We start from the raw sequence: 18,360 nt of genomic DNA, 5'->3' as shown, positions 1-18,360 counted from the left end.
ACTATACAAGTTTCTCAAATGTAAAAAAATTATAAATCAAGCAATCTTGGTAGAAAAACTATGCAAATATTTCCTATTTGCATTCTGTCTGCTTTAGAAAGCCGAGTCTGCAGCGTCAATTTTATTTATAACAAAACTCGTAAAAGAACACTTATTTTGAAATTATTTCAATTGATGTATTTTTTTAGCCGTCCGGCCTTCTCGCGTTCTTGGAGTCAGCGGAGAGTCCCCCCGCGGCCGCGTTAGAGGAGGAAGCGATACAGGAGCGTGACAACCTGCAACTTGCCCAAGCTGTCACCCGACCGCGACCTAAACACTGGGAGGCTGTGAAATACGTTGAAAAACATTTAGAGGTATGTTTTCGTAACAAAGGAAAGTTTAAACGTATATGCACAATCTTGTATTCTTGTTATTGAGCAAATTGAAATAAAAAAATTAATGCTTATATATGCATGTATTGTATGCATATATAAAAAGCATTATTGTTTTATACATATGTGGGCACTCAGAAATAATTTTAGAGATTCGCTCCTTAATAGAGCAAAAATAAAATCGACAAGTTTTTATGAACTTTTGTCGGATACGCTATCCATACAAAGTTGCGGGCAAAAGCGTACCACACTAATCAAGTTTTTATTATGAGCACGTTTTGGTCCTTCGAATACATGTTGGACTCATGCAACCCGCAGCACTACGCGTCGCTGGCGCTGCAGCACTGGGCGCAGCGCGCGCGCGGCGGCGACGCGCGCAAGGAGGCGCAGGCGCGCCCGGTCGTGCTGCGCAGGCGCCGCGAGAGGCTCAAGTCTACGGCTAATTGGCCGCTCTTCTACTATCAGTTCCATCGCGATCATGCGCTGCCCAATCTTATATGGAATCATACGGTAGGTCATTGGTACAAGTGAGTTATAAATGTAAATATGTTTAGTTTTTTAATTATAAGTATTTTCAATTTTCTCATAACATCTTTGATGAATGAATGATATGATATGATGATTTGTGTTTATCGAAATGATATTTTATAGATTTTTTCTTGATTAGCAATTTAATTCCTACATTATTCACTCACTATCATTGACTTAAAAATAAAATACGCTTATTTATACGAGAATCGAGATGTCTGTATGCTATGATGATAGCACACAACATTGTTGCATTAATTTTGTCCATAGATATTTCTATAAAATCTATCCATCTATAAAACACCTCTTCTAGACCAGAGAAGAACTCAGGAACGCCATAGAGAAGGAGCTCCGCGATTTCACAGCAGACAGAGAAGTAGCTGGAAACACGCTCACGTCGTGGAACCATGCAGAATTAGAGGTCCATTACCAGTGCTTGCAGAACGAGGTCAAAATTGGTGATTATTATTTACGAATACTTCTGGAGCAGAAGGATAACGATGATAGTCCTATTCGAAAATCGTAAGTGTTTTTTCATATTAATTATTTCAATTTTTCTTTCACGTCTATCCAAGTTACAGTCCCATACTAATTCTGGAATTCTTTGTTTTTCTTTGTCTTTTTGCGTATGATTTGTAAATTTATCGATCTTTATAAAATTAGCATCCATCGACTGAATTTTTAACCGCATTTCGTGTCACTCCCAATGTATTACTATGTTCTGTTTTAGATATGAGTTTTTCAACGATCTTTATCACCGATTCCTTTCTACTCCAAAAGTTGAAATGAAATGCATGTGCCTGCAAGCGATGACCATTGTTTATGGGAGGTATTACGAGGATATCGGGCCCTTTGCCGATACTAAATACATTGTACAAATGTTAGATAGAGTAAGTTGGCCTTTTTTGACTTTGTAAAAAATTGGTCATAAAAACACATATTTTTTTATGTCATAGTCGACAATGGAGCTGGTGGGTCGCCTGATGGTAAGCGCTACCACCGCCCATGAAGCCCATTTGGAGAGGTGTAAGGTCAATTGTAGACCTTTCGCCTCTACAAATGGATTGCGGACTTTAATTGGGAAGGTTTTAGGAAAGGATTGAGGAGAGGTACAAAGGAAAGGACTGGGAAGGGTAAGGAAAAGGATGTGGACCTCCGGCTCCCCCATTCACCGAAACACAATAGCAAGCTATTATTTCACGCCGGTTTTCTGATACACTAAAATTGTGATACAATTTTACGAGAAAATTTGGTCCTTTGAGTTTGATAAACAGATTTTTTAAATGGATGTTATATGCTTTCTATCGCATTGGTAATTAGAATAAGATAGGAACATTTTTGATAAATAGTTTTTTTAAATTTGCGTGAGGTGTTTATCGTAAAAATTTTTTTTAAATTGACGTATTGTGTTGTGCCTTATAGACATGTGATAGAATGGAGAGAGATAGACTGGTGCAGTTCCTAGCGAAGCTTATACTACACAAGAAGAATGTTAGCGAAATTTTAGAATGGAATGGTATTAGGTAAGTTTTTATTATTTGTTGCAAAATCATATTAAATAACTTTATGACATTTTTAATGGTTATTTATTCTGAATTTTGTCTAGGATTCTAGTGGATCTAATGACGCTAGCGCACTTGCATACGTCACGTGCGATGGTGCCAGCTCAGTCCAATGTGATAGAAGGTCCAGCTGCGAACACGGACGGAGACCGCGAGTGGTACTACAACGTGGAGCAGGGGGACAAAGTGGTCAGGAAAGGCCCTGTTAGTTTTAAACAGGTAAAAAGGAATTTATTTATTTGATTGGTAATCGATGTAAAAATATTTTTCGGTTTTGCTTTTTTTTTGATGTGTATATATTTGCCATGAACATATGTATTTCCGCATACCTCATTTACTCTTTGTTTTATACCGGATATGTGAATATGATGAAGAAATTTATTATTTACTTCACAGTTAAAAGAGCTGTACAAGACGGGGGAGATAAACAACAAGACGAAATGTTGGGCCAACAGTATGGAGGGTTGGCGAGCGGTGGCCGGCATCCCGCAGCTGCGCTGGAGCGTGGCGGCGCGCGGCCCGCCCGCGCTCACCGAGACCGAGCTGGCCGCCACCGTGCTCGACCTGCTCATCACTTGCACCAGATACTATCCCAGCAGGTGCGTGCGCGCCGCACCCTGCCCTGTGCCCGCATCCCGCAGCTGCCCACAAATGGAGTTTGCCATCGACAAATAATCGCATGTTTATTTATAATGGTCACTTACTGTGACCCGCGGCTTCGCCCGCGTGGCTGGTAAAGTATAAAAAAATTGAGTAATTCAAATACGTATCATAGTGGAAGATCCATAGTTCTCCTGTAAGAACTTATTCCCATCTTCCTAACTCAATTATGCGAAACGTCTATATCTGTCATTTGAATATTGTAATGTGAGTTAGTTCAAATGGATAGATAGGAAAATGATAACAGCCGTTAAACGTATAAAGTAAGTATAGTAACATAATGAATCTACAGTAGTTGTACATAATGTTGTATTTATTAATATGTATATGTTATTATTATTATTAAATATCTTATTTTATTCTTGTTTTTATCCGAGTTTCATTATTGCCTTATTTTTGCTTACCCATTTTTATTGTTATTTTCCTTCATTGTTAGGATTGCCTGGTAGAGATCGCTATCTAGCGATAAGGCCGCCCTTTGCAAATTTAATTTAAGTTTTTTTGTACGCCTGATTATCTTTTTATTTTTTACGCAATAAAGAATTTTCATTCATTCATTCATTCATAATATAGCGTCGCCCTCGCTGATGATTTTTATATTAATCTATCCTTCGTTACCGATTGGATAGCGCTTTTCCTTGTCATTGTCTAATGCAAGTTGAGGATAAATTGATTGGCTATAGTTACCGAATAAAGCTATCTATATATGATCTTCCATACGATATTGTTAAAGTATGTTATTTATAGTGCATCAAAACTTTATTAAGTGGGATTTTTTGGGATTTATACAATATTGACACGGCCGTAAGAAAAAGCTATCGGTATAGAATATCGACTAAACATTAACGATTTGTTTATATTATTATTTTCAGGGATGAAGAGGAAGCTGTGATCAGGCCACTGCCAAAAGTAAAAAGGTTACTGTCAGAACCGGCTTGCTTAGCGCATGTCGTGCAACTTTTGCTCACGTTTGACCCGATTTTAGTTGAAAAAGTGGGTATTTTATTATCTATTTATGTGTGCGTTCTTAAAAATTTTATTAATTTATAATTTTTTTTTAAGGTTGCAACACTCCTATACGAAGTCATGCAAGACAACCCAGAAATTTCGAAATTGTATCTGACAGGTGTATTTTACTTTATGCTTCTATACACCGGATCCAATTTACTTCCAATCGCGAGGTTCCTTCGACTCACTCACATGAAACAAGCATTTAGAGCAGATCAGGTAATTTAAATTACTGTCATTATTATAAATCGAAATTATTTATTTATCTTAAATTGCTATTTTAGAGACTAACAAACAGACCCGACAAATATTGTTCTGCCTTATCATTTAAAATATAGACATCGCGATATGACAATTCTTTTTTACTGTAAGATCTCTTGTTGTTTATTTAGTTTTTCTTATGTTAAAATTTAGTAAAATTATGTTATTATCATTCGTTCATTATTTGTTATCGTTTTCAGTCCAATTCGGATATAATTCAGCGATCGATCCTGGGACAATTATTGCCTGAAGCAATGGTCTGCTATTTGGAGAATCATGGTGCGGAGAAGTTTGCACAAATCTTCTTGGGCGAGTGGGACACGCCTGAGGCTATTTGGAATTCTGAAATGAGGTAAAGGCTTCTTTTCATTTTTTTATATAACTATTTATATTTTTTTTTTGTTTCTTATTTTATTTCATTGTCTCGAGACTTGTTTGACCTTTCATTGTTCATTGATTTATAAAATTGAATAGAAAAAGAATATACTATTATATACCTTTAATTTCCGTTGCCGTAATAAGGTTATTATCATATTAAATAATGAATATTGATATGTTACTATCATAACATACAAACGAAGAGTCACAAAAATGAGTGTAGCCTACACACGCGAGCGACATGCGCAGGCGCATGCTGATAATGAAGGTGTCGGCGCACATCGGCGAGTTCACGCCGCGGCTGCGCGCGCACATCGCGGCGCGCTACCCGTACCTGGCGATCCCGGCCGTGCGCTACCCGCAGCTGAGCCGCGAGCTGTTCTGCAACATGTTCTACCTGCGCCACCTGTGCGACGCGCAGCGCTTCCCCGACTGGCCGATACCGGACCCGGTGAGTGCGCCTCGCCTTCGCCTTCGCCTGCGTCTTGTGTTGTTGTGTGTCGGTTTTTTTTTACAATTCACACTTTATGTCTATCAGGAAGTTTTATAAAATTTTATATGATATAATTTCATTATTATTTTTAAGGTTCCGTACTCAGAGGTCAAAACGGGACCCTGTTACTCGAATGTCCGTCTGAATGTCTGTGTGTCTGTCCGTCTATCACCAGCTGTATATCATGAACCGTGATATTAGAAATGTTCATAGATAATATATTTCTATTGCAGCTATACATAAAACCGATGTTGAGCAACGGGTGTTACGATCGTAAATTGGAAAAGTGACCTTTTTTCAGTTGTTCTTTAGCTTATTTGCACGGAACCGTTAGTCGCGAGTCCGGCTCGCAATTGACCGACTTTATTAAATACTTGTGGTCGGCCCCGGCTTCGTCCGTGGTACATGAATAGCCTTCCTTAATAAATGTGCCATCTAACACTAAGAATTTTTCTAAATCGGACCAGTAGCTCCTAAGATTGTGATCAACCAAACAACCTCTTCAACTTTACTCAGTATAGATTTATGTTTATTGACGAGCACAACCTCACGAGACTCCCGCTCGGCACGCAGGTGGGGCTCCTGAAGGACGTGCTGGAGGCGTGGCGGCGCGAGGTGGACAAGAAGCCGGCATCGATGACGGCGGAGCAGGCCTACGCGGCGCTGGGGCTGGCGGGCGCGCCGCGCGACGAGGCGGCCGTGCGCAAGGCGTACTACCGCCTCGCGCACCAGTACCACCCCGACAAGAACCCGGGGGGGCGGGTACGTTGCCTTTCTTACCACTTTTTTTTTTACTCGGCACTCGTCCCGACTCCGCCCGGATAGCGGGTTTTATCCCGTGATTAACGGACAAACATCCAAATAAACTTTCATATTTATAGTATTAGTTGGATCTAGTTGGTCCGTTAACTGGACGTTGCAACTACAGTACAAGAAAAAAAAGTGTGATGTTAAGTTTAACGGCCTACTACGAGCGAACACGGTATACATAAAATATCTACATACTTTTTTTTTTAACGAGGAGGAAATCTTCCAAAGATGCTCTAGCTTTGGGGGAAAACTCTAGTTTTCCCCCAAAGCTAGAGCATGTGAGATTTCTACCTACTAAAACCTCCGCGGCGGCCAAACTCAAAGCACAATATCAGGGATCCTGGGATCTCCTATGGAACGCACCAAGATCCCCACATCTACATATACTTAAAGAATAAAGAAATTAAATATGAAGGAATGTTACCATTTGGTAAAGAAAAATGTGTTCACTAGTGTTGACTTGTGTTCATTCGGTTTGCATCAATGTTATAACATTACAGCTCGTGGATGACACGATATGATATACAAATTTAAAATGTTACCTGGAAATATTTCTTTACATTTTTAGAAAAAAAGAGCGACTTATAGATAAGTGGTTATAATAGACGATATATATAATATAATAATTATAATTCCGTAGTTATAGAATATACATACAAATTTGACCGTTTTCCGCAGGATAAATTCGAGGCTGTCAACCAAGCGTACGAGTTTCTCTGTAGTCGAAACGTATGGACGGGTGATGGTCCTAATACTAATAATATTCTGCTCATTCTCCGAACGCAAACTATCCTCTACCAAAGATACTCTGAAGGTAAGAATTATGTATGATATTATAATAATAAGAAATGCTTAAGTTCGATAACATAAAGTTTGTTTATATAACTACACTATAACAATGAGTGTGCTTTGATGGTTATGGTAAATTTCTGTAAAAAAGTACTCATAATTTAAAGGATTGCTTAGGGTGTCCCTTATAAAATGTGTATGGGTACGTAGTTAAACTAGATTTTCCTAAAGTTGAGTTTGAAGGTCAGTCAGTCAGCAACATAAGGTAAGGTTATGATAGAAGATAGATAAAATGTTCTTACAAATTCCTTTTACGTGCGTTTCGAGTATCATACGACTTGGATATACGCGAGGAAAGATGCTATCTATCCTTAGATAACTATATAGCGCTTATCGTTAATTGTGAAATGAAAGCTACGTATAGATCGTATTGCTATAGCTGTTATTTCCGATACGATTTTGAAAACGGCCGTTAGCCGTGCTATATCAGAGATGTTAACTGTTGCGGGGTGGCGCAGTGCTGGCGCCGTACAAGTACGCGGGCTACAAGGCGCTGCTGCGCACGGTGCGGCTGGAGGCGGAGGGCGAGCAGCTGTTCGCGGAGCGGGACGCTTCGCTCGCGCTGCTGCCCGCCGCCGCGGAGCTCGCGCACGCCACGCTCGCCTGCTCCGCGCTCAACGCGGAGGAGCTCTGCAGGGAGGGCGGCTTGCAGGTACGCGCCCTCGCGCCCTCGCGCCCTTTACTAGCTAGATAGCCTTTGATAATGAGAATAGCTTGCCATACAAGGGGTGTTTATCAAAATGGAATCAATATGTTTTTACATATGTGTAACAATAGAGTTTACAACTAGAAAACAGATCGAAATATTACTAAGTTAATATTATCTATTGACTCTTCCCTTCTCCTTTTTCATATATCATGCACATAATTGACTTACAAAAAAGGAGGAGGTTATCGATTCGTCGGTGTTTTTTGGGTGTGTTAACTCAGACCTTTGGGCTGAATGTACCGATTTTAATTATTATTTTTTATTTGATTGCTCATGCCTCCCATGTGATCCCATTTAAATTTGGTCCAGTTCTATCACTTTTCCTAAATTTTGTGCACCCATTAAAATACTACAAGAAGCAAACGTAGCGTTATCCTTCGGGCAGGTGCTGAGCGAGGCGCTGTCCCGCTGCGTGTCGGTGCTGGGCGGCGCGGAGGCGCGCAGCACGGCGGCGCGGGTGTGCGCGCACTGCGCGCGCAGCTTCGCCGTGGCGGCCGCGTTCCCGGCGTGCCGCGCCGCCGCCGCCGCGCTGCCCGCGCTCGCGCCCGACCTCGTGCCGCTGCTCAGGCGACCCGTGAGTGACTAAACTATTATATATCATTTTTTCTTATATATGGTAACATTGCTAAGTTCGAAACTTTACGGTTTTATCAATCCGCGTGAGAGTGACCATTCACTGATTTCTGTGTCGATACCGACCTATTATTATTCATTTTCAGAAATAAGAGTACGCGTTTGAAAAAAATTATCAATTGTACTAAAAAACTGAATCGCTATTGATCTACTAGGATAATTTGACGAAAATCAGAATGATTAAATATTTGAATATTTGAATGGTTTTAATAGTTAAAAAATATCTATTCTAAAAGTGTCGCATCACGTTTTCAACATACTATAAAAACTGCATGTATTCCGAAATAAATCATACATTTGTTCAGTTCTGTTTTACTGCAGTGGATCGTATTAGACATAAAACACATAGCACGAAACGTTTTGGCAGCAACTGGGCGACACGGCGTGCGCGGGCGCCGAGGCGGCGGCGGCGCTGAGCGCGGAGGCGGCGTGCCGCGCGGCGCTGGCGCGCGCGGGCGCGCTGGCGGCGCTGCTGCCGCCCGCGCTGCAGTACGACTACACGCTCACCGAGAGCGGCATGGACAGCGAGCGCGCGGCCAGCAAACAGGTCACTCTCCTATATTGCCGCCTTTTGTAAATGCCCTATGATTACGAACCATGGGACACTTTGTGCGTACACTTGTTGCGTCGAAACGATTTATTTATATATTTGCATAGTGTCTCATTATTTCTGGTATTTGTTGGTATTTGTTGCTTTTATATTAACTAATATAAATTTAAGTACTAAAATTTGCGTTCATTTTTATACAACTAATGAAGTGTCTGCGATATCCGACTATATAAAGATAAATAAATAAAAAAGGAATTAAATTCTAATTACTGATTACATTGATATCCTTGACACGAATTTACATTGCCACCTAGCTAATAACTTTATTGGATCGTTATTTTAATTTTTATACCTAATAAATTACAAACTTCTATTAGAGGGAGTAACAAGAAGACAATAAATATCATGATGTAGCCTTTCGCCTGGAAACATAGTTTATTATTCAACGAAATAACTCCCCTCCCCAGGAGATCGCGAACCGACTGGCAGTGCAGTGCGTGCGCGCATTGGCAGCGCTGTACGGGCCGCACGAGCAGCCCTCGCCGCTGGACGAGAGCATAAAGAGCGCGCTGCACCTGCTGCTCACACCCTACCTGTGCGCCAAGCTGGCTGACCCTGATACGCACGAGGTAAGCAAGGTGGAACACACGTAACTGGTAAGCAAGTAAGGTAAGTGAAGTGGAGCACAGTCGTACATAGCGGGCATCCATGTTGGATGCGTGAGCATTAACGAGAAGATTTGCTTTCAATAATTTTAAGTCTGGCAAAGAACGATCACACTGCTCTGAAAGATTATTAAGTATTACCGCATACTGGAATTTAAGGAACCGTGCTTTTAAAGTGCTTTTTCCATTTAATAAAAATGTAATATATAATAATAAATTACTCACGTCGTCTCGTCTTGTTTATAATGTCATGGGTTCGAAATGTCTATAACTTAACCTAAAACAAATTATCTTCTCTATCGGTAAGAACGGTAACAGGTTATCCATAAAATACGTATTATTTAATGAGGGTGGGGGGGGGGATCACCGAAATGTGACATGACGTAGGGGGTCACGTGGTAGGATAACGAGGTCTGTGCGAACCTGTGACGGGGAGGGGGGGAAGAGTTACAAAAACCCAAAGATCGTGTGACGTACTTTATGGATGGTCTCTAACCGGCAAACAATTGCAGTTGCTCAAGACGCTGACGTCGAACTGGAAGACGCCGTACCTGGTGTGGGACAACAGCACGCGCGCGGAGCTGCGCGAGGCGCTGCGGGGGCGCGGTGGGGGCGCGGGCGCGGGCGCGGGCGCGGGCGCCGAGGGCGAGCCGCTCGTGCCGCCCTTCGTGTACACCGCGCACGAGGGCCTGCTGCTCGTCGGCGGCGTGTACCTGCACATCTATAACGAACAGCCGGACTTTCCTATTGAGGTACACTATTGCATTCTACTAGCTGCGCCCAGCGGTTTCACCCGCGTAAGTCTGTATCCCGTAGGAATATCAGGATAAAAAGTTGCCTATATGTTATTCCAGTTGTCCAGATACCTACGCACCAAATTTCATTGCAATCGGTTCAGTACATTTACAGAGGTAAAGTAGATCCGCCTCGGTAATTACGCGTTTGGGAAGGCCCTCGATTGTACGCTGAACTCATGTTTTTTTTTCTAACTTCATTCTTGTTGTGTACAATTAAGTATCAATAAATATACCCTTGCGTGATAAATGGAATATCAAATCAAAAAATATAATTTAAGAAACAGTAGTTTCGACAATTAGCTCGTTCAAACAAACGAATTTTTTATAATTATTAGTATAGAAATATGCTTACACCGAGCGATCTTTACTGACATCTAAATGGCCTTTTTTTTCTTTCACAGAATCCTCAACAATTCGTTTTAGATTTGTTGAAATTTATAGAAGAAGAAACTCAAAACGATTTGACAGATGAAAGAGCTGAACATATCACACTTGCTTTGGACTCTCTGGCCAACTGTATTATAAAAAATCCAGGTATGCGGGATGTAGAATATTTTTTAAAATTAAACAAGCAAAAATTATTTTAAATCAATAAGAATCTGTCACACGCTTGACGATTTTAGAATGATGATTTACATTTAGTGATAAATGCAAGCTAAATGCAATATAGGCTTTCTTTCTCAATGAAACAATGGCGCAATACACGTAGGGGAGGTTCCAAAAGTCAGATTACATCTTTGAAATAGCGCAGTGAAATGTTAAAAATAATAAATATCTAGGGAACGAAAGCCTAACGTTACCGTATAGTAATTTGTTATCCCCGAACAGGCGTGGAGGTGCAGTGCAAGGGGCAGTTCGGGCTGGTGTTCGGGCTGGTGGCGGCGCGGGCGCAGCCGCGCGTGGCCAGCGCGGCGCTGCGCTGCGCGGCGGCGGCGGCGCGCAGCCGCGACTGCGTGGACGACGTGGCGGCGCACGGCCTGCTGGGCCACCTGCTGCCGCTGCTGGCGCACGCGCAGCCGCTCGACGCGCTCGCCGCGCTCGCCGCGCTGCTGGCCAGCACCGCGCTCGTGCGGGAGGCGCACGCCAAGGGTGAGTCGCCGGAGACGCCAGCCTTGCTTTATATTTAACAGGCTTGTATTAGCTTCACCTGTGTTTTTAACCGACTTCTCAAAACGATAAGGATGAGGTTCTTTATTCGTCTGTATGTATTTTTTTTTGTACGTAACCGACTCCTTTTGACCCGATATTGACCTACTGTAAAAGAACAGGTTAGCAAAATAAGGTAATTTAGGCGTAAAAAAATCGCCAAATGTGCTGCTAACCGTGAAACTCGAGAGTGGCTCAAAAAGGAGGATCTTATGTAGAAAAAAGGACCAGGGGTGAAGCCGGGACACACCACTAGTTGTTAATATATTTTCACTGAAAAGTGTTTCAAATCTGTTTTCATTAGTTAACGATGTTAACAGGGGCTGTTATTTACCTACTGGACTTATTTTGCAACAACAAAATGCCGGATGTCAGAGAAAGTGCAGTGGACCTGCTGGCTCGCATGATGGCGGATAAGCTACATGGGCCGAAGGTGAGTACAATTTGTATTTAATAGTATTTCAAATTTGTGACTTTTCGTGATTACATCTTGGTAGGCTGATAGCACAACTAATGTTTCAATCGAGATTACCGGTGGCAGTCTCGTTGAATTAAAGTCATATTTTTTGTGCATTTTTATGTCATAGCGGACAACTAAGCTGTAGGTTCGCCTGATGGTAAGCGATCATCACCGCCCATGAACATTCGCAGAGATAGTGCCTCTGCAAATGCCTTGCTAGCTTTTAAGGAAAGAATGACGACTTGAAAGAAGGAATGGCCCTCCGGCTCCCCCACTCACTTTAAGAAACACAGTGGCATGCCACTATTTCACGCCGGTCCTCTGTGGGGGTGTGAGACTTCCCCGGTGCTGGTCGGTCCAATTTGTGCCAAAGCCTGCTTAATTTTAACGTTGTACCTAACTGTGTCATAATTATTAATTCATAGAAATGCTCTAAAGGGGATAAGCTTGCAAGGGTTGTCTTATCTCGTGCGAATATAACAAGGGTTGCGCGTGCGCAGGTGCGGCTGAGCATCTCGCGGCACGTGCCGGGCGTGTTCGCGGAGGCGATGCGCGAGGCGGGCGGGCCGAGCGCGGCGCACATGTTCGACAGCGCGCACGAGCACCCCGAGCTCGTGTGGGGGGACGACGCGCGCCGCCGCGTGCAGGCGCACGTCGCCGCGCTCCGGGAACGGTGCGGCTTTTTGGGTCACATATGGGTCACTCACGGCGACATATATAATATGCTATACATAAGTTAACGCTTGAAATAAATTTTCTACTAGCGTTTCAAAGTGAGACTCATATATATATATATAGTCACGTCTAGTTCACGGTTTACTTTTTATATGTAAGTCTAATAGACTTGTAGTTAAAAATCCTGGATAGTGTCTGTATAAAATTCGGCTAATAGAATCTGGATAAAATGGTCTATGATGTAATATAAGCTATGTTATAAGCTGGATTGGGATTTATCCATACGTCGATCTATCTTGACATACAGTTAGAAAATGTTTCTAAAGCAATAAGATCTGAAATAATATTGTCTAAGAATATATGGACTAAAAATTTTAGACTTAAAAAGTGTTTTTTATTAAAATAAATATGATTATATATAGCATAGCATAGTTAATATCTAAAATCCTCTTCCATATGTCAGACACTACGCGAAGCAGATCCGCGACCCGTCCGCCACGTTCGATGCGGGCGAGGCGGGCGAAGCGGGCGAGCGCGGGCCGGCGCACTGGGCGCCGCCCGGCGAGGTGGTGGTGGGCGACGTGTACCTCAAGCTGTACCTGCAGAACCCGCACTGGGCGCTGCGCTCGCCCAAGCGCTTCCTGCAGGAGCTGCTCGCCGAGACCGTCGCAACGCTCGCCAAGGACACCTCCGAGGTACCGAGCGACGCGTCCTGTTTCGCTTTACTCAGTACGATAACGTTAAAATGTGTGGATGACGTTTTGTAGCATGTCGATAATCGAGCACTATGATATTTTTGCATATAAATGATTTTATATTAGTGAATTTAAAATGGCGTTTATATTTTTTCTAACTTTGTTCTAATGAGCGTGATTTGCAACATTGTAGGGCGGCCGCGGCGACGTGTGCGCGCGCGCGCTGGCGGCGCTGGTGCGCGCGCAGCCCGCGCTGGCGGAGGCGGTGGCGCAGCTGGGCGAGCTGCCGCGCCTCACGCGCCTGCTGCCCGTCTGCCCGCGCCACGCCGTGCCCGTGCTCGCCGCGCTCGCGCACACGCCGGTGCGCACGCGCATAAACACGCTAATGCAATATTACACATGCACCTATGCATGCACGCAAACACACACACGATACACACAATAATTTAATAAATAAATCCTAATTGAATGACTGTCAAAAAATACTAGGTTATCAACGTAACACCACTATTTATTTAAATATTGTGTACAAAGAAAACTATTGTAATACTATTGTCATCGATGTTTATTGAATTAAATGTTGTTGTAGGCGGTTGTGGTAGCGTTGGCGCAAACTGAAGCGATGTCGGGGCTCAAGACCGCCGTGAAGACTTGCCAGGAAGTGGTCGGGTGCGCGTGCGAGGCGCTCTCGACGATATTCAATAGTTCTGTGAACACCGACAAGTTGGTGCTACAGGTTAGGAATGTTCTAGACCTTATATTGTATTTCAGTTGTCAATTTATATGTGAAACATGTGTTGGGCTCGTAGAATATTTCCAAAAAACATACGCTTGTCTGCACTCTTATTAGAAACTTTATTAACAACCTCGCAACCCTCACGTATATTCACATGCGGGGGTGTGCTAACTAAACATGGCTGTAATCTGGCCCGAGCAGGCGCTGGAGACGGAGCTGGTGGGCGAGCTGGTGGCGGTGCTGGAGGGCGGCGTGGAGGGCGAGACGGCGGCGCGGCTGGTGAGCGCGCTGAAGGGCATGGCGCGCGGCGGGCCGCACGGCGAGCGCGTGCGCGCGCAGCTGGCGCGCTCGCGCGTGTGGCCGCACTACGCGGCGCAGCGCCACGACCTCTTCATCTCCGACGCGCCCGCGCCGGCGCTCGCGGGTGACTGACTATGTTGCATAATCACTTTGCGAGCTTGCTAATTTTCTTTTTTGTGTTCGAGAATCGTTGGGTGCCTTAGAAAAGTGTTGTTCATGTGAACATAGATTTGCCACTGAATAAATATGTTGCTCGGAAGCATCTTATTACATGGGTTTTTGTAGTATAAAGCGTATTTTAATGGTTTAAGAAGTTTTTTTTAAAGGATGGTAGTTTAAGTTGAATAGATAGAAAAACAAAGTGTTCAAACTCGATACTTTTCAAAAGATTCAATATTATTTATAATTTCAAAGAATGTTATAGTATATATTTATTGTTTTTTAAGCATTATTATAGCCATATATTAACACGAGTGTACCGCTTGCAGCGGCGCCGCACGCGGCGGGCTACCTGACGGCGGCGCCGATGTCGCTGCCCGCGCAGCCGCCGCCCATCGACTGACGCCCGCACCCCGCTCTGCTCGCGCACCCGCTCTAGTACCTCCCCCACACCCTCCCCCTGCCCCTCCCTACCCTCCCTCACTCCTCACACACACCTGCCCATCATGTACAGCACACATATTGTAACGTATTTGTAACATATCTGAGACACACACACACACACACACACACACACACAATACCGTTTTAATATACCTACATAATTTTGTAAAAGAATAAGTATAAAATCACATCCCCCCGCTACAATGTATTAATAGCAGTATAAATACAACTGAATACTCAGACAGATTTGTTAATGAGTTGATTGTAAAAATTTATGTGTACTTTTCATTGGTTTAAGTTAAAAAACGCGCCTTATTTGTATACTCGAATCCATCGCGATTTGGTGAAATGGAAGTATTCTATTAATTTGCATCGCGAAAAGTTGCAAAGATAAATTTGTTATTTTAAATTTCATTTTTACGCAATTTTTAAAGATAAAATAATTGCATAAAAATGAAATTACAACTTAATTAAATAATGTTTTTTTTTTATAACTTCTTATCATAACCGTCACTGTCAGTTTAGTTGTCAATTCGAAATTACCTATTACAGTCTTTATTATCTTAAACACTACACTTTATTTTGTAAATAACGCTATGAAAAATACGAATTAGATTAAATGACTATTTTACGATCATAATAACTACTTAGTTTGAACTGCCAGTATCTATAATTTTATACGAAAATATTATAAATAATATATTTATGTTATGAATAAATTTTCTAAACAGCTTTAAAATAAATTTGCGCTGCAATTAGTTGTTTGGCTTTGCTATCGTAATTCTGCAATCTGTAATATTGAATATATATTAAAAGTTATATGTACTTATGTATAAATCGATATAAATATAGCATATGATTAACGAGGTATTAGTAGCCAATATTGAGACTAAAAATCATTCGGCATCCATTTTATACATATTTTTATTGATATTGCGATATATGTACTTTCAGTAAAATAGCGTCGATATTATTATGTGTTTAACCGACGTTCCAAAAAACGAAGGAGGTTCTCAATTCGAACGTATTTTCGAATTTGTGTTTGATGGAAAATTGTGATCATTTCCTCCCATTTTAGAGTCTGGAGTGACCCGTGTGCCCTCCCGAGGAACGTTGGTGACTTTTCTGTAGAAAAGTACTATCTCAATTCTTATGTTACCTTGTGCGTGTGTACTCATATTGTATATGTGATCTCTTATGTATAAGAAACGATTCCTTTTTCTAATCTTAATTTTAATCGTGACGATATGATGTCCTCTATTTCATTTTATGGTATTTCTTGCCAGATTTGTAAAGTATGATTTGGTTAAATGGTATATTATGTTATGTAAAATCGTTAAAAATGAACACAATTTATTGATGGCATCAGAGAGTTTAGTAATTTTCCAACTATGATATAAAAAATTTCGCTATGCTTAGAATGTTTTTTTTGTACCATTAAATATCATATCTAGTATTACAAGGGACTTATAACGATTTAAATACATATGAGTATATTTATATTACTTAAATTAAGAAGGGTTTAAAAGTATTTAATGGATAAGCGAAATGGGATTCGAGAGATTCGTTAGTAAATTCCCAAATTATGGTTAAATTCTATAATGATTTTATATTAATTCAAATATCACATAAATATTTTAGTTGATTATACACAGTGATGTTTTTCCTATAATTTGAAACGTTTTTTTTTACAGACGAATGTATGTAATTTGAAAAAATTGAAATGTCTCATTAAATATTAGTTAAAATCCGAGTGTACGTAATAATAAACGTTTCAAAAATAGGATTTGCGCATTAATTCATGTAAAAATGTAAATGTAGCAATAAAATCTCGCGTGTTAGCTGTGTACGAGTTGGTGTGATATTATTATAATATAATTGTTATGATGTGCACACGGGTAACTGCGGATGGAGGGTAGATTAAAAATGTTGTTTGTTACACATTGGTGCTTATTCTAACAACCTCTATGATTATACCTACTATTATAGATGCGAAAGTAGCCCTGTAAAGTATCTCAAGCCTAAACCGCTGAACCGACTTAGATGAAATTTTGTATAGAGATAGTTCGGGACCCGAGGCAGAACACAGAATAATATACCTGAAAAATCCCACTGGTACTGGAACTGGGTGGGGTAATCTCGGACAATTTTTTCTTTCACTATGCAATCGAAGCCGCGGGCTTGCGAATTATGTTCTAATAATTCTAATAAAATGGACGTAATTGGAAGGCACAGTTTTTATAATTACCCTACATTCGTATTTACTGCATTGCACTGTATGTCGTTTATTCGTTGTCGTAGAGTGGGTCTTTATGTAAGCTTATAATTGGGATACGATATGAAAGGTGTTGCTAACTTTAAAATCAAAAGTATTGGAAATTGGATCGAAATTGTGTATAAACTATCAATTAATTTGCCTATTAAATTTCATTACGAAATATAAACGTGTAAATAAGTAGTTGTTTTATAATGGCTCGGTGCACGCGATGGAAGAATAAGTCTGACGGAAGATTGCGCATGGTCACTGGACGACGTTTAATATTTTTATATTTAGCTCTAAGTAATATGAATGTAAAGTAATATATTAAATGATTATTGTATTATAAGGCAGTCTGATTTTTATTATATATATATATATATCAATTTAAAAATTGTTCATTTTCTAAGGTATTTTATTTTTAAGGTTTACTCGAGTGGATCGTTATTGCTTTAGTAGAACTGGGATTAATTTAAAATGAAACACCAGAAAGAAGTTAAAAATTTAATTTAAAATATAGTGTACAGAAGCTTATAAAAATATGATTATTTTAAATTTTATTTACAAGCAATTTTAATTAGCACCATAAATTTTAGTATTAGTTTTTTTTAATTTGTAATTTTGACAAGTCATTAAATATTAATTTGTTAAGGCTTTTCAATTACAATTAAGTAGAATATATATTGAGATAAAATAACGACTTATTAACTTAGTTCTCGAGTACAACCTAAAATCTCAGACTAAAAGAATAACAGGCGGAACGCGTTTTAAACTAGCGAAGATGAAACCACTAAAATTATTGCTAAATTACAGTGTTTCGCTTACCATTTCGCTTTCACTGTGAGTCGTGAGCAAGTACACTCGTCCAATTTTCTTCAAAAAATTACAATGATGCTATATTGTGTAACTTGAAAAGTATACAAATACTTATGGTAACTCTATTGTAGAGTTATGGGTTCATCTTTTGGTAGGTAACATTTAAAACGTAAAGTTTATAATTTATTGATTTTTTCTCTGCCTTTACTTTATATATGAACGTATTTTCATTGAAATAAAGCTCATTTGTAAATATAATAATAATTATTATGTTATTTTAGAAATAATCATAGTGCGCTCAGTGTTCATACTTTTTCTATTAATATTGATGTTTTGCATTAAAACAAAACATGTATTATGTGTTGAATAAAACACACAGCGTTGAGATGAAGAAGCTG

The 18,360-nt window shown here is 40.6% G+C and overlaps 1 protein-coding gene across 1 annotated transcript in view; it reads left to right on the top strand.

Moving 5' to 3' along the window:
* Nucleotides 1–14,919, top strand: part of LOC119831968 (dnaJ homolog subfamily C member 13) — a 23,412-nt gene extending 8,493 nt beyond the window's left edge. The window contains exons 11-38 of the mRNA XM_038355543.1: nucleotides 1–9; nucleotides 189–353; nucleotides 690–881; nucleotides 1,213–1,421; nucleotides 1,630–1,789; nucleotides 2,322–2,422; nucleotides 2,506–2,680; nucleotides 2,858–3,060; nucleotides 3,994–4,114; nucleotides 4,184–4,348; nucleotides 4,591–4,742; nucleotides 5,018–5,219; nucleotides 5,835–6,023; nucleotides 6,750–6,885; nucleotides 7,379–7,572; nucleotides 8,015–8,203; nucleotides 8,630–8,809; nucleotides 9,280–9,441; nucleotides 9,990–10,229; nucleotides 10,676–10,808; nucleotides 11,103–11,363; nucleotides 11,741–11,853; nucleotides 12,381–12,553; nucleotides 13,019–13,250; nucleotides 13,444–13,611; nucleotides 13,840–13,986; nucleotides 14,188–14,410; nucleotides 14,775–14,919. The exon at nucleotides 1–9 is cut by the window's left edge and continues 222 nt beyond it. Of these exons, the coding sequence (XP_038211471.1) occupies nucleotides 1–9; nucleotides 189–353; nucleotides 690–881; nucleotides 1,213–1,421; nucleotides 1,630–1,789; nucleotides 2,322–2,422; nucleotides 2,506–2,680; nucleotides 2,858–3,060; nucleotides 3,994–4,114; nucleotides 4,184–4,348; nucleotides 4,591–4,742; nucleotides 5,018–5,219; nucleotides 5,835–6,023; nucleotides 6,750–6,885; nucleotides 7,379–7,572; nucleotides 8,015–8,203; nucleotides 8,630–8,809; nucleotides 9,280–9,441; nucleotides 9,990–10,229; nucleotides 10,676–10,808; nucleotides 11,103–11,363; nucleotides 11,741–11,853; nucleotides 12,381–12,553; nucleotides 13,019–13,250; nucleotides 13,444–13,611; nucleotides 13,840–13,986; nucleotides 14,188–14,410; nucleotides 14,775–14,848 (4,668 nt within the window). The 3' untranslated portion in view covers nucleotides 14,849–14,919. The remainder of the gene's footprint in view (nucleotides 10–188; nucleotides 354–689; nucleotides 882–1,212; nucleotides 1,422–1,629; nucleotides 1,790–2,321; nucleotides 2,423–2,505; nucleotides 2,681–2,857; nucleotides 3,061–3,993; nucleotides 4,115–4,183; nucleotides 4,349–4,590; nucleotides 4,743–5,017; nucleotides 5,220–5,834; nucleotides 6,024–6,749; nucleotides 6,886–7,378; nucleotides 7,573–8,014; nucleotides 8,204–8,629; nucleotides 8,810–9,279; nucleotides 9,442–9,989; nucleotides 10,230–10,675; nucleotides 10,809–11,102; nucleotides 11,364–11,740; nucleotides 11,854–12,380; nucleotides 12,554–13,018; nucleotides 13,251–13,443; nucleotides 13,612–13,839; nucleotides 13,987–14,187; nucleotides 14,411–14,774) is intronic.
* The last annotated feature ends 3,441 nt before the right edge of the window (nucleotides 14,920–18,360 follow it).

Source organism: Zerene cesonia, chromosome 14 (genome assembly GCF_012273895.1).
Source record: "Zerene cesonia ecotype Mississippi chromosome 14, Zerene_cesonia_1.1, whole genome shotgun sequence".
Classification (NCBI taxonomy): domain Eukaryota; kingdom Metazoa; phylum Arthropoda; class Insecta; order Lepidoptera; family Pieridae; genus Zerene; species Zerene cesonia.
This window is presented reverse-complemented; position numbering and strand designations above follow the sequence as displayed.